The sequence below is a fragment of the Zingiber officinale genome, chromosome 5A (genome assembly GCF_018446385.1).
Source record: "Zingiber officinale cultivar Zhangliang chromosome 5A, Zo_v1.1, whole genome shotgun sequence".
Taxonomy (NCBI): Eukaryota; Viridiplantae; Streptophyta; class Magnoliopsida; order Zingiberales; family Zingiberaceae; genus Zingiber; species Zingiber officinale.
In genome coordinates this window covers 145,331,902-145,347,231 of record NC_055994.1, presented here as the reverse complement: position 1 = coordinate 145,347,231, position 15,330 = coordinate 145,331,902, and the positions used below count along the sequence as shown (strand labels likewise).

The 15,330-nt window shown below is 36.6% G+C and overlaps 1 protein-coding gene across 1 annotated transcript; it reads right to left on the bottom strand.

The window, feature by feature from the left end:
• Positions 1-10,126: 10,126 nt before the first annotated feature.
• Positions 10,127-15,091, bottom strand: LOC121980133. Its single transcript, XM_042532098.1, has 7 exons — positions 14,731-15,091; positions 12,943-12,990; positions 12,748-12,833; positions 12,222-12,289; positions 11,114-11,254; positions 10,558-10,599; positions 10,127-10,311 (listed from the first exon to the last, which is right to left on the bottom strand). The coding sequence occupies exons 2-7, from the start codon at positions 12,988-12,990 to the stop codon at positions 10,127-10,129; spliced, it is 570 nt and encodes a 189-aa protein (XP_042388032.1). The 5' UTR covers positions 14,731-15,091.
• Positions 15,092-15,330: the final 239 nt, after the last annotated feature.

Below are 15,330 nucleotides of genomic sequence, written 5' to 3'. Positions count from 1 at the left end.
ATAAAATTATAGATTTGTTGTATTCCCTATCTGGAATCATTTTATTCTCTCGTTTTTTTTTTGTTGTCTTGTGGACCATATAGTTGTCTTAACTAAACATACTAGATTAGATTGTGTTGGATCGAAAAGTGCTAAGGGGGTGAATAGCACTTGTGGCTTTCGTTTGATTCGTAAAACTATCGGAGTTAAAACACGCAGCGGAATCAAGAAAAACACACAGAAAGAACAAAAGGATTTACTTCGTTCGGAACCTAGATCGACTCCTACTCGAAAGCCCGCGATCCTTGATCGCTTTCCGTGGGCAACAACTATAAGCTCGATAAGGTTTACAAATATTACAATTTACAGCTTAATTTAAACCAGAAATCTTATACCGACAACAATGGATGAAAAAGCGAAGCTCCGGGTCGTCGGTGTCAAGTCGCAGCACTTCCGGGTTGTCGATTTAGCAACACGTACCAATAGGATCACTTGGAATGAGTTGTGTTGAACTGTTGGTCGAAACCCTCTTATAAAGGGTGTTCAAGGCGCCTTGAAAGCCATTCAAGGCGCCTCCAAGCTGCTGAGTCGCACGCGTGAATCAGCATAGACCTGGTCGAACTCTATCTGGTTCAAGGTGCCTTCAGCCTTCGGTCCAAGGCGCCTTGAGCTTCATTCAAGGCGCCTCTAGTTTGCTGCGCTGGCTTTTCCTGACTCGCACCCGGGGTGCCTCCAAGCTCCATGGAGGCGCCTCGGACACTGTTCATCCGAGGTTAACTTGTGCTCCTTTGGTCCTGCAAAAGTGTTAGTCTCAAACACATACCCTGCAAAACAAAGTTGGCACAAAACAACAGTAAACAGAATATAATGACAGTCTCCGGACTGTCCGGGTCTGACTTCGGATTTCCAACCGGAAACCCTAGGTCGACCCGACGCCTACTGTTCCCTCTATGGGGAACGCGTCCTCACCTACTCCACTCAGGAGATTTACCTGATGCCAGTGCGATCCTCCAGATCGACTGGACTTTTGCTCGGTGCTCGATGCTTTCGGACTTTTTTGCTGGACTTCCGCTTCCCGGCTGGTCCAGTCTTTCACCTGGTTCGCGACACCAGGACTTTCCACTTAAAGTTACCCCTCTAGGACTTTTGCCTGAAGCACTCGACCCACCAAGACTTTCCGCATAGGGTTACCACCCCCTATGATCTAGGGTTACCACCCCCTAGGGTTTTCACCTGTCTAACCACAGTTAGGACTTTCCTGAAGCACTTAGTCAAGCACGTTAGATCACAACACACCTTAACTTTGAATCCTTTACCATTATCAAAACTCAGGTTCGATCGTCGGATGCTTCCCGCACCAACAATCTCCCCCTTTTTTTATTATGGCAACCCAAATTCAAAGTTAAGTTAAAACAAATGCATAAATATATCAAAAGGTTTAAGTGAGCAAGCTTAAGTACATAAATTCAAATAAAAGCATAACTTAAGCTAACACTTAAACTTTGTGATGCTCCCCCTTAATACAGGACTTCCTTTTACTTTTGAATTAGATAGATTTTTACTTTTTGAATTTCCTACTCTCCCCTTTTGTCATTTATCAAAAAATAAGCCAGTTGACAGCAAGTTTTAAGTTTCTAGAAGAAAACATATTTAGTCTTTGAAAAAAAACTTGTGTATTACTTAGCTTATAATTAAGTTTTACTAAAAAAAATGTCAGTTAAAAGAGGACTTTTAAAAAGGAATATTTTTCTCTTAATTTAAAAAAAGGTTGCAAATCATTTTGAAGTTTCTTTTTACTTAGCAAAAAAAAATTTTGAAAGCCATGAGTTAACTTTTGCAAGTAAAGAAATATGCTTTTAATACTTTTAGCTAAGTATAGAATTAATCTTATAGGTAACTTAGCAAAAATTCATAAAGATAGCTAAGTTTGAGGGTTGCTATATGAGTCAGTTAGCTAAACCTTTTGCAAACATTGAATTTTGAAAATATAACTTAAGTGAAAAGATACTTAGCTTAATTTGAATAAAATAATATTTATTTTTGAAAAAATTAGGAGTAAGAACTTGTTAATTTTTAGGACGCAGGGGGAGTAGCTAAAAATTTAGGTTATTTATTCAGTTGGTCCTTAAGTCCAAGCATGAGTCAAGTTAAATAGTTGTTAACTTATTAATTTGTTTTGATCAGGTATCAGAGCCCTAAAGTACAAGCATGCTTAAGCTTAATATTTCCATTTCCTTCACCAACTGTCTAACCTTTAGCTACTTGCTGATTGCCTAGAGGGCAGCAGCTTTCACCTGGTTAGTCAAGTTAAGTCATTTAGTCCAGTTAGATTTGACTAAGGCTGGAAGACTTGACTTGATTACTGTTAATAAAGTATTTAACGCCCAGACTCATATTGATGCACAGAAATAAACATTCTTGAGTCCAGGCTATACCCTATGCATCTCACACCATTCTATATTTTTCTAACACAAGCAAGGTATACCTAGGTGTTTGTGAGATGCTCTGGCTTAAATCTAGGGGAACAGGATTTCTAGGGTAGAGCCTAGGCTAAAACCAATTTTCGAAAATTCTAAGAAAAATGGGATTTTTAAAATTATTATTTTTCCTAGAATATTTAAGAACAATTTAAAAGTGGTTTTGAAATTATACTCACAAAAAAGTGACAAATAAGTACTAAATTAAAACATAAGTCAGCTAAACATAAGATAATCAACTCCAAGATACAACCAAAAGGTGAGTGAAATCTCCAGATCCAAAGAGTGAATGACATATCCAGACAATCTAAAAAGATAGAGTCAAGCAGGTGGATCGTCAGCTGGAGGATCGGCTAGAGGTTGCTCGGGTGCCGGCTGAGGCTGTCCCTGACGCCGTATCTCGCCTCGGAGGGACGCGAACCCTGCAACCATCTCGGATCGCATAGATCGAAGGAAGCGATGGCTATCTAGTACAGCTCGTCGCGTCTGAGAGGACTAGATCTCGAGCCGAGTGAGTCTGTCCTCGACAGAAAGTGGTGCCGACGTCGAAGGACCAACAGATGTAGAGGGTCCAGCAGAGGTGGAAGGATCTGAGAAAAAGTCCTCGGCTAAGAAGTCGTCCCACTCCTCTCCCTCACCTGGTATATCCTCGGCCTTTGGATCGATAGGGGCAGCGGCTGGCTGTGGTCGACCTGTCCAGGCTAGAACTCCATCAGCGTTGACCTCAGCATGGGCTAGTCTACAACTGCGTGACCCTAGTTTGTCGTATATGGTTAAAGGGATAACTGTTCCTCTGGTCACATCTATATCCTCGATGGTCGAAAAGATGGAAGTCAAAATATGGCAGTAGGGCATATGCACTATACAGGAAGTGACTGTACTAGATGCTGAGATGATGTTCTGGAACATGTGTAAGGCTATATCAATGTCTAACCGATGACTCAAGGCATATAGAAAGAATGAATGTGAAGATCGCATTTTCGGGACATCCCGAGATGAGATCGGCAATATGCAGGCTGTCAGGACCCTATACATGACATAGTCCTGGATTCTAAGAGAAACTGACCTGAACTCAGTCAAGCCGAGTAGTCCCCCCCCCCCCAAAAAAAATACGTATATATAGTGTCTAACGTAATATGAAAGTAGGGATTGCCAAATGACAGATCTCTACCGGGGTAGCAAAGGAAGGTACACTCTGACGCTCTAAGCCCTAAAGCGGTACGTAACAAAGTGGGGGTAAGCTGAATGTCAATGCTACCAACTCTAGAGGAATATGTTCTATCATCAACCCTTTCAAGGTTGTGATAGAACTGTGCACACAAATCATGATTTATTGCATTACTACAATAAACCAATTTGTCCAGCTGATAGTATTCTATCATCTGGACCGATGGGTGACAGAACTGACTAAAAAAGGGTCTATTTACGTATCTAGGTTTGATAGGGTTAAATTTAAAGCTAGCAAATGTAGCCCTAAGTTGGTCAGTTGGGAATCTGAGGTTGGCTGATGGGAGTCTAGCCGGATTGGGATTGACTTGACGTCGTTTCCTATTTTCAACGTTTTTACACAAAAATTGGCAAAATAAACACAAAGATTATGTAAAAATTGACTGGGAAGTGTTTAGAGTTTACCTAGGAGGCATTGCTAGGATTATAAGCACAAAGCTGATAGTATTCTATCATGATTAAACAGGTCGGCGGGAAATTTCCCGCCGCTATTGAGGGCGCCTCCCTTGTGTGGGAGGAGCCTTCGTTCAGGCGCCACGTGTGCCTTTTTTTTTTTTTAATTTAGAATTGAATTAGGTAAGTTAATTTAACTTTAGGTTAATTAAATTTTGAATATTTATTTTAAGTTAATTAATTTTTGATTTAATTTGAAAACTATTTTTAATTTGAAAAATAATTTAAAATTAAGTTTAAAAGATTTTTAAATTTTTTTTTCAAATGATTTTGAAATTAAGTTAAAAGATTTTTAAAATGATTTTTAAAAATTTTTTCAAATGATTTTTAAAATTTTTTTCAAATGATTTTGAAATTAAGTTTTTAAAAGATTTTTAAAAGTTTTTTTAAATGATTTTGAAATTAAGTTTTTAAAATGATTTTGAAATTAAGTTTTTTAAAAGATTTTAAAAGATTTTTAAAATGATTTTTAAAAATTTTTTCAAATAGTTTTAAAATTAAGTTTTTAAAAGATTTTTAAAAAAAATTTCAAATGATTTTGAAATTAAGTTTTAAAATATTTTTAAAATGATTTTTAAAAAAATTTTCAAATGATTTTGAAATTAAATTTTAAAAGATTTTTAAAATGATTTTTTAAAAAAATTTCAAATGATTTTGACATTAAGTTTTTTAAAAGATTTTTAAAATGATTTTTAAAAGTTTTTTCAAATAATTTTGAAATTAAGTTTTAAAAGATTTTTCAAATGATTTTGAAATTAAATTTTTTTAAAAAAAAATTTTAAATGATTTTTAAAAGTTTTTTCAATTCATTTTGAAATTAAGTTTTTTAAAAGATTTTTAAAATGATTTTTAAAAGTTTTTGAAATGATTTTGAAATTAAGTTTTATTTGAAAAAAATAATATTAATTACGAATTTAATTTGAATTAATATTCCTTAGTCATCTCACCCGATCTAAATTTTTAATCAGAAAATCCTATAATTTTTTTGAGATGAATTATGGTTCAATTTTAGGGTTTGGTTTAACTTTGTGTTAGATTCAGGTTTAGTTTTGGGTTCAACAAGTAGGCATTCTTTGGATAAACTTCTGGGCTATGGTGAGTCTCAAGGACATCATTAAAGTAACCATGCCTTCGAGGTTTTCCAAATAGTCCTACCCATTGAACTTAGTACAAAACCTTGGTATAACTAATTAGGATCCATTTAAGGGTAACTTCGGTCAGTTCCACTTGGCCAAATGCACTAGGTTGAAGTCATATCTTCCTAGACATGCGATGCCCAAACTTTCCTAACGTACTATCATCCAAAAACTTCACCAGTACCGTGGGTCAAGTTAAACCTAGCCCATTTTATCTAACCTTAATTACCCTGCCGGGTAGTCTACTCTTGTTTACCCATTTCGAGTAGATTAAGTTCAGTTACCCAGTCGGGTAGTTTAGTTAGGGGTGTCAGCTATTCTGGATCCTCCTTCTATATTTTTTTTATTTGATTTAAATTGAATTTTGAATTTTAATTTAATTTCGAATTTAATTTTGAATTTTAATTTTAATTTTAATTTAATTTTGAATTTTGAATTTTGAATTTAATTCTGAATTTTTAATTGAATTTTGAATTTTAATTTAATTTCGAATTTTTAATTTAATTTCAAATTTTTAATTTAATTTCAAATTTTTAATTTTAATTTAATTTTGAATTTTTATTAATATCGTTTTTCTTTTTGCTCCCCATGGATCATAGCCTCGATATGGTCTATCAAGGTAGTGTATTTGATCCTTCGGGATCCAATATTGACAAAGTCCAACTTGATTAATCAATTTGGAATTGGGGACCCATGCTTGGACTGTTTTTCTATTTGATTTTTGTACAAGAGATAAATAAGATTTGTATTTTTTTTTTTAAATCCTAGACCAGTTCTATTGTAAACGACTCTTTGTGTCCCAAGAATTAGGTCAAGATTCTTGGAACCTAAAGAAAATCGTTCTAGTGTTTTCTCCAGATCCTTGACTTGAGTTTTTAGACTGGAGTTTTCTTCTTCAAGTTTTTGAACTTGAGTTGAGTTTCCAGTCTGAACTGGTTCAGTCAAAGATTTGGAGTCAGTCACTTCTTTAAGAACAGCTACTTCCTTTAGAAGTGACTTAATTCTAAGGTTCGACTTAGCTAATTTACGCAATAAATAATTGACTAAGTTATTTAGTCGAGGGATACTTACAGAGGGATCGGGCCCTTCGAAAACGGATATGGATCCGTGGCTTCGCTCGGACTCGGCCTCCGACTCGATCTCGCTCTCGGATTCGTCGATCTGGTCCCGGGCCATCAGCGCAAGTAAACTCGTTTGATCGAGTTCGTCGTCGTCGTCTTCTGAGGAAGATTCGTCCCATATCGCCTTTAAGACCTTCTTCCTTCTTTGCTTCTTTGCATCCTTTTGATTAGGGCAGTTGGCCTTGATGTGCCCCTTCTGGTTGCACCCGTAACAGATCACTTCAAACTTTACCTTAGAACTTGGTTGAGCCTCCTTGGATTGGACTGCCTTCTTTAGGTCCTTCTTGTTGAAGTATTTCTTCTTCTTGTAGAGTCTCTTCACAAGGTTCATGAGCTCGGTTGTTAGTTCTTCATCTTCATCATCTGAGTCGAGTTCTTCTTCTGACTCTGGTTCAGTTCTTCGTCGTGATCTCGGTTCGCGCGTTCGACTGGTACCTACAACCAAAGCAACCCCATTCTCGGTTGGCTGTGCATTAGTCTACTCATGTAATTAAAACTCACAGAATAATTCATCTAACTTTATTGAAGATAAATCCTTGGAGACTTTGTAGGCATCTACCATTGATGCCCACAATATGCTCCTCGGAAACGAGTTTAGTGCGTACCTTATGACGTCCCGATTCTCTATCTTTTGCCCGATTCCGTGGAGAGAATTGAGGATGTCTTGAATTCTTGCGTGCAGTGAACTTGCCGTCTCACCTTCCTGCATTTTCAGATTATATAATTTATTAAGTAAAAGATCTCTTTTACTTACCTTGGTATCGGAGGTCCCTTCGTGAAGCTTGATCAGCTTCTCCCATAGCTCCTTGGCGCTTGAGAATGGACCTACGCGGTTTAGTTCCTCCTTTGTTAGTCCGCACTGGAGGGTACACGTTGCTCTGACATTTGCCTCCACCTTCTTGATTAATGCAGGTTCCCAATCCTCGCAGGGTGTAGGATTTTCGTCTTTATCCGTTGGCAGATCCAAACCAGTCTTGACGATCATCCATGTCTCGAACTGGATCTTCAGGAAGTTCTCCATTCTGCCCTTCCAGTAACCAAGGTCCTCTCCGGTGAAGAGCGGGGGACGGACAGTGCTATAACCCTCTTGTTGGGTCATTTTAGATCAACTAAGGAAAAAATAAACAACAAGAAAATTTCAAGACTTGGTCCTGGATTAGTAGTGCGGGAAGTATCTAAAAGAAAACGGACTCGAGTGGTGTTGCACCAACTTCGAGCAAAAACCGATTCGAGAAAAGAATTAGAATATAGCTATAAGGCTAAATTCTAATTGACTCCGAAAAATCTGAAAATACCACGAAAAATTGTTTTGAATGGTGGTTGCACCGATTCAAAACGACCCCGCTCTGATACCAATTGTTGGATCGAAAAGCGCTAGAGGGGGGGTGAATAGCGCTCGTAGCTATTTCGTTCGATTCGTAAAACTATCGGAGTTAAAACACGCAGCGGAATAAAGAAAAACACACAAAAAGAACAAAAGGATTTACTTCGTTCGGAGCCTAGATCGACTCCTACTCGAAGGCCCGCGATCCTTGATCGCTTTCCGTGGGAAACAACTATAAGCTCGATAAGGTTTACAAATATTACAATTTACAGCTTAATTTAAACCAGAAATCTTATACCGACAACAATGGATGAAAAAGCGAAGCTCCGGGTCGTTGGTGTCAAGTCGCAGCACTTCCGGGTTGTCGATTTAGCAGCACGCAGCAATAGGATCACTTGGAATGAGTTGTGTTGAGCTGCTGGTCGAAACCCTCTTATAAAGGGTGTTCAAGGCGCCTTGAAAGCTATTCAAGGCGCCTCCAAGCTGCCGAGTCGCACGCGTGGATCAGCACAGACTTGGTCGAACTCTATCTGGTTCAAGGTGCCTTCAGCCTTCGGTCCAAGGCGCCTTGAGCTTCATTCAAGGCGCCTCCAGTCTGCTGTGCTGGCTTTTCCTGGCTCGCACTCGAGGCGCCTCCAAGCTCCATGGAGGCGCCTCGGACACTGTTCATCCGAGGTTAACTTGTGCTCCTTTGGTCCTGCAAAAGTGTTAGTCCCAAACACATACCCTGCAAAACAAAGTTAGCACAAAATAACAGTAAACAGAATATAATGACAGTCTCCGGACTGTTCGGGTCTGATTTCGGATTTCCAACCGGAAACCCTAGGTCGACCCGACGCCTATTGTTCCCTCTACGGGAAACGGCCTATGGTTCTAGTTATAAAAGGAAATCACAGTAAATTTAGGTCCTTTTCTTCACAAGTGAGCCTTGTTTAACCAAAGGGATTTTTAGTTACTATTGGACATCGAAAGGCACATTAGCCCATTAAGGATCACTCCATTTCCATGGTTTTTTGACAACCCATAGAATTTAAATCCTATAGGCCTTATTTATGATCAAATGAATAAGACTGCCCTTCATCATAGATCAAATAAAAATTTAGCAATTCTTAATCAACAATTGATCACAAGTTGACAATTTGAGTAAAAATGTGATATCATTCATCCAAAGTGGTCAGTATGACCAGCCCCACAACAAGATATAGATAGATAAATCACACAGAGCATTTTGTTCTAGCACAGTAATCCTTTGCATGGACTAAGTTAAACACCTAATAAGACATTTTACACGAATTGAGAATTGACCTTAAAATCTATTGGAGTAAGCATCTATACGGGTATTAACTACGCCAACCCGTGCGAGCATCACAAGTTGACAATGAGTCTATAGATTAGCAACTTAATTTAATAAAATCATAAAATGGATCAATAACTGCATCACAACTCAAGTTATCAATCATCATCTCTATGTAAATATCAACATATTGTTTTCACAGTTTCTCAAAAAAAATAGCTTACACATGATCTTAACCCTACTAACACACAATGTATTAATCTCCAAGCCTTAATAAATCATAATATATATCAATTAAATATTAAATGTATGAAAATAGAGAATATAACACTCTATGAACAAGATCAAAGGCAAACTTACTATTTGAATCCACACAAGAAACTCAACAGCAGACAAAAGCAAGACCTCCAAGGAATCAGTGATAATGGAGTTCCATTAAGAAACCAAAGGCCATGATTTACCCTCATTTTGACCTCACTCACGCAAGAGGGAGGTGCCTACTATCGCGAACTCTGATCATGAGAGGGAACATATTGCCATGCCCGATGTATAATGTCATCATCTATGTATGGATGCAGATTCCACAGGAGACAACAGCCTTCTAGTTCAGATACACTTGTCCCAATGTTCAAGTTCAAAACAATATTTTTCTGCATTATAAAAATTTGTATTAACAATTGAAGGAGAATTATGAAAAACTACCTCTATGAATCCATCTACCTGCATGGCATAGTCGAGCTTCAACATATCACTGATGATCTTCATTAGCATGACTTCTGATATTGATGTATCTTGAGGATGCTTGGGCAATGGTTCCTTTTCTTCCTAGCAAAAGTTATTAAATACACTCATGTGGCATCCAAGAAAAAATAATCAAAATCAACAATTTCTTTTTGCTGTCAAACAAATTTATGAGAAATCAAACTGGTCTGCTTGGTTGACTAAATGTTCTGAAACTGGCTCTCTGTTAAACAAATTACATATGAGAGATTGGATCTCTCGTCTATTAACTTGTTAAAGATTATCATCCTTTACCCCAAAAAGTAATTTTTTTTTGTAATTTAAATCTGACAATAATTCTGAATGCTGATCATTAAATAGAGCAAACTACTATGCTAATAAATGTAAAACGCGAAAAGAAACTTAAGATGCCTCCTATTTATGTTTACCTCAAAGGAAATATCTTTTAACATTTCTTCACAAAAAGAGTCATCCAAAGCCGTAGCACTCTTGGTTGCTGCTTCTGTGACAGCAATTGCATCTTCCTTTAGGCAATCAAGTTCATTGAGCAAAGCTTCAGCTGAAATCATGAACACTTAATAATATTTATTTGAGTAAAAAGACCATTAATTAAAATATTAATCTAACTAGAAAGTACACATAATTGAGAGGCTAGAATGAGAAATTTCATGAATTTTGATTTTCTAATAGAAAAACCCCTACCATGAGAAGACACTACATTTGAAAACTGCAGGTTACAAAAGGAACTTGTTGGTGTAAACATGCAGATAAAGTAAGATAATCACATGGGAGTTAATAGTAATACCATTCTTCAAATTGTCTCGCAATCCCAAAACACAAGAGTGAGCTGGCACAAAAAAATGTTAATAGTGAGAAATATAATTCAGACATCAAGAGACTGAATCAAAAAAATCATCAGGTTAGCTCTCATCAAGATATTTGACCAGGGATAAAGATGGACAGCAAAAAGCTGAAAAGTGAATAATATGGAAAGTTAGTTTAATGCATGTTTTCCTTATTTTATCTTTTAAACTTTTAAAATGTATACTTGTTAGGCTTCTGCTTAATGAAAAAGGAAGTGTTAGATTGACACTAACAGAAGGCATGTACTCATCCTATTGCATATGTGCTCAAACCTGAACAATGACAAAAACAGATCACTAAGATAAAACTAAGCTTTTGAGTGTATGTTGTCCTCTTGCTATATATTTTTTCTAAACCTTCATTCCAATGAATTAATTTTTGTGAATATTCAGTTTCCTATGTGCATTATAAATACATTTTTCAAGAAGGAATAATTTAGCTGAGAACAAAAAGTGACTTGCAAGCCAGTTTCGTTTGCATGAATGGTAACAACTTACAATTATACATATTTTGAACACTTTGTGACTGTTGTTTGCACCCTGCTTCAACATAAGTTTTCATATGTTCATTCCAGTTAGCATCAATTATCCTACTGATGTTGTTTGAAGTCTTCTGAAGTTCAACCGTCCTAAACATTGCTGTGCACAAGAGAAAAAGGACGACATGAGTAGTTAAGTCAAAAATGAGAAAGTCATGCAACTGAAAAATAGGGCAAGTTCCTAATCATAATCTGTATTCTCCATCACAGAGTTAACAGGATTCTCAAAGGCTTAATAAATAAAATGTCGATTCAGTAATACAGAAGATCAAAAAGGGCAAAGATGCAATGATGCCATATTTTGCAAGGATTATATCTGTGAATAAGCAATAGGAGATGACAAACTTGATAAAAAAAACATTTAATATGAAGAGAAGATACAAACAGATAGTCAATTGACAGTCAAGTTCATATCTTCTCAACAAGTGCAAAATTATGAAACCATGAACATGCGTTTGAATTTTTAAGATCCTTTTAAGAACAATTTAAAATTTAAAAGATCATAAAATACTGCCTCAAGTCCTATATATATAAAACATCTTCATGTGCAATCAGTTCTTATTCTGAAGTCTTAAAGTAGATTTGACCTGAACTGGTACAATCCTTATTTATGTTGAAGCTTGTTCCTAAAATGTTGAAACTGCGATATGCAGCAATCAGATTTAGATGTCATGTGTTTCTGGTTTCTGTAATTATCCTTCCACTGTACCAACTTTTGTTGTATTGGAATTTCTTATTCCAATACTACTTGGTTGTTGAACATTTGATTTCTGAACATTCTTAATGGATATCCATGTTTTCATTATATTCTGCCATATGTTATTATGCTGGACATTGATGGCTAGCATTGACTCTCGACCAGTGCATGTGGTTGTCTATACATTATACTATTATTACTGAACAGTTGATATATTTACCAACTGAACTCATGTTATGGAGGGATTGATAGGCTACTAACACTGATTGACCGGCCTGTGCCAAAGTCAGAACAGATTGGTGTTCCTGTGGGAATCTAAAATCCCAGCTATCTATCTATAAAGTTAAAAAAAAACATTGGTGAACTATACCTGTTACCCTGTGAAATCCAGTAAGAAACCTCTTCCCCACATCAGCTAGCTCCTCAAACTCGGTAACCCTGCAAATGTGAATTTCATGTAAAAACAGGACTGTAACATTCAATTATGTTATAGAACAGAGCAAATGAGTAATAGTATGAGAAGCCCACACATGTAAAATTGATAATTTTGAACTATAAGATGAAGAAAAAAAATGGTACTTTCAAATAAACAAAGTATGCTCTATGAGTTTATTCTGGTTATATGTAACCCCCATTTGTTAGCTGCAGACTATCTTGAGACTTCTCTGATTTATAACCAACAGCTAAAATTTCCTATATTATCCACAAGAACAAGACCATTTTTTTTTTTACAACAGCAAAAAATGTTGACACACAACAATATGAGCAGAGGGCATGAGTCACATGGTGGGTTGAAAAGCTAATAATAGCTGGGAGAAAATCACATTTTCTCCTAGATGGTTATCAAGGTAATATGATATATCCAAGCAAATGAGAAAAATGCATTTTGAGCTTACTTTGTCATGTAGTCTCTAAAGATTCCGGTAATCTTTTCACCTAATTTAGAATAAACTCGATCTAGCTCCAGTTTCCTATTTAAAACCTGTAAATGAGAGATGCAGAAGGCGAAAAAGGTAGTAGAATTAGGATTACAGTTCATACAAAAACCAAGAAACACACATATATCGCAATGAACAAAAAAAAAAAAAAACCTGAACATTAGTGTCAGCAGTAACAGCTACTTCAGCAGTCAATTCCATCTGCAGGAAAATTTTTATAGAGACTGTTCAGAAAGATTATCCGAGGATTAATTAATGGCTTATTAATCATTTAAATCCTATATATAATTATTTAATCAATTAAACTGATTAATCATCATTAACGAACAAATCCTAATTTAATTGATTAAATCAATCAACAGCTAATTATTACCTAATCAACTAATCAATCTATTAATGAATAAATTAACCTATTCATTAATCAATATATTAATTAATTAATCAACCTATCAATTATTAATCCTAATTTATCTTAATTACCAATCAATCAAATAATATTAATAACATATTAATTGATTAATTAATCAACGTACCTTCACTCTGTGTATCCGACGACGGCAGTGGGTGTCGGACGGCAGTTTGTGGTGGGGAAATGGAAGCGGCGGCTTTGGCTGTTATCGACGGGGAACCGAGAACAGCCGAGCAACGCTGGCGGAGCACAGGAATCCGCAGTGGCAGCGCTAGCGCACTAACTGGAGCGGAATCGACGAAGCTTACGGCAGGGAGAGCAGCGGCGACGAAACTCTCGGCGGGGAGAGCAGTGAACGCGACGTGGTGGTGGTCATGGCGGAAGGCAGAGACGGTGGGGCCAAGCGATGATGGTCGCGGCTTGGACAAGACGGGAAGGCGGCGGCGGCAATTGCGGCAGCTCGAAGCTTCTTGCAAGTAGAGGGGAGGCTGCTGCGGTATAGAAAACCGGAGACGGCGCCACGAGCACGCGCAGGGAACATGTGAGGGTAGGATTGTAGGACATTAAACTTAGGGTGTGTTTGGTTCAAGTCATCATTTATAACCTTGGTTATGTGATTACCAGATAATCACATAACCAAGGTTATGGGGAATACAACATAACCTAATGTTGTTTGGTTCAATCCTAAATAATGTAATAAAAACCTGTTTGGTTGGAGGTTTTAGTGTATAACCTAATTTCACATTTACTTTATTACCCCTGATTAAATATTTTTACCGTTAAATTAAGTTAATATTTGATTATTTTTTTAAAAATAAAATAAAATAAAATAAATTATTAATATTAATATTTAGTTATTATTATTTATTATTTTAGACTACACTAGTAGTCTAAAATCTAAAATAATATTTGATTATTTTACAGCTTATTTATTATTTATTAATAATAAATTAAGTTATTATTTATTTGATTAATTTTTTATTAATAAAATAAAATAAGATAAATTAAGACAGTAATTTATTATTTGATTTATTTAGTTATCACATTTTGTATACCTTTAGCTGAGACCCATGAACTTCAATTGTCAAAGAATCCCAAAGCATAATTGATTCGAATTGTCTCCAGTTGCTATACTATAATTCTAGTTCTTGCCAAAAACAGATCAACAGCTATTGCACTTCCAAAGAAAACGTGCAATCACACACAATAGTATGAGAAGTGAAGTGAAAATTTTATAAACTAAGACGGGCAAAATACAATTTCTTTTATTCAAAGCCAACTGCAGAGCTTGAAACACATCACTAATGTATCATAATCAACAATAGCAATAGATTCTAAATTTATTAAGGATAACCACACTGAAGACAGATAAATACACAAATCTGGAAGCATACTAACCAGAAAACACCATCTGGACCGAAAGAAAACCAATGTCGAACAAAAAATTGACAATAAAAAAAAGCATCAGCTGTTGGATGCCGATCTGCGAAGCATCAGTTTTTTTTATCTCTTTAAAAATGATTTTGTTTTACCCCAAAGTGAGATCCTCTTGAAGTTGGACTCCAACCGAGATGGAGAAGCTTGCTGCCAATGATTCCAAGGGCCCGAGGTGGAGAAGCTTGTTGTCGCCGCCGATTTGAAGAAGACGAAGCAGAAGAAGTTTGTCGCCGTCGATGAAGAAGGCGAAGCGGGAGATGTCTGTCGTCGCTGCTGGTTCGAAGAAGACGAAGAGGGATAAGTCTGTCGCCGTTGGTTCGAAGAAGACAAAGTGGGAGAAGACAAGCCGAAGTCTGCCGCCGCCGCCGCTGGCTCGAAGAGAATCTGTCGCCGCTGCTAGGGTTTGCGAAAAAAAAGGAAAGAAATGTTGCGTGAAGAGGAAAGGAAGGAAGGTTATATTTGAGAAAAAAATTTTACTTAACCCGGAATCGTCCAAAACCTTATGATTTGGAGGTTTTCTAATTCCGGGATATAATCTAATTTTGCTGATGTGGCGAGAATCAAATATAACTTTGGAATCACTCATGACCCTGAACCAAACAGGGTTAAACAATATAACCTTAGTCGGATAACCAAGATTATAGAGAATAACCCTGAACCAAACATACCCTTAGGGTTTTAGAATTATCTCATTA

Coding starts and splice junctions, on each gene's coding strand:
- LOC121980133 (XM_042532098.1), bottom strand. CDS start 12,990: ATGGAATTGACTGCTGAAGTAGCTGTTACTGCTGACACTAATGTTCAG. Junction 12,834..12,942: donor CTGCTGACACTAATGTTCAG/GTTTTTTTTTTT, acceptor TCTCATTTACAG/GTTTTAAATAGGAAACTGGA. Junction 11,255..12,221: donor TGGATTTCACAGGGTAACAG/GTATAGTTCACC, acceptor TCTTGTGCACAG/CAATGTTTAGGACGGTTGAA.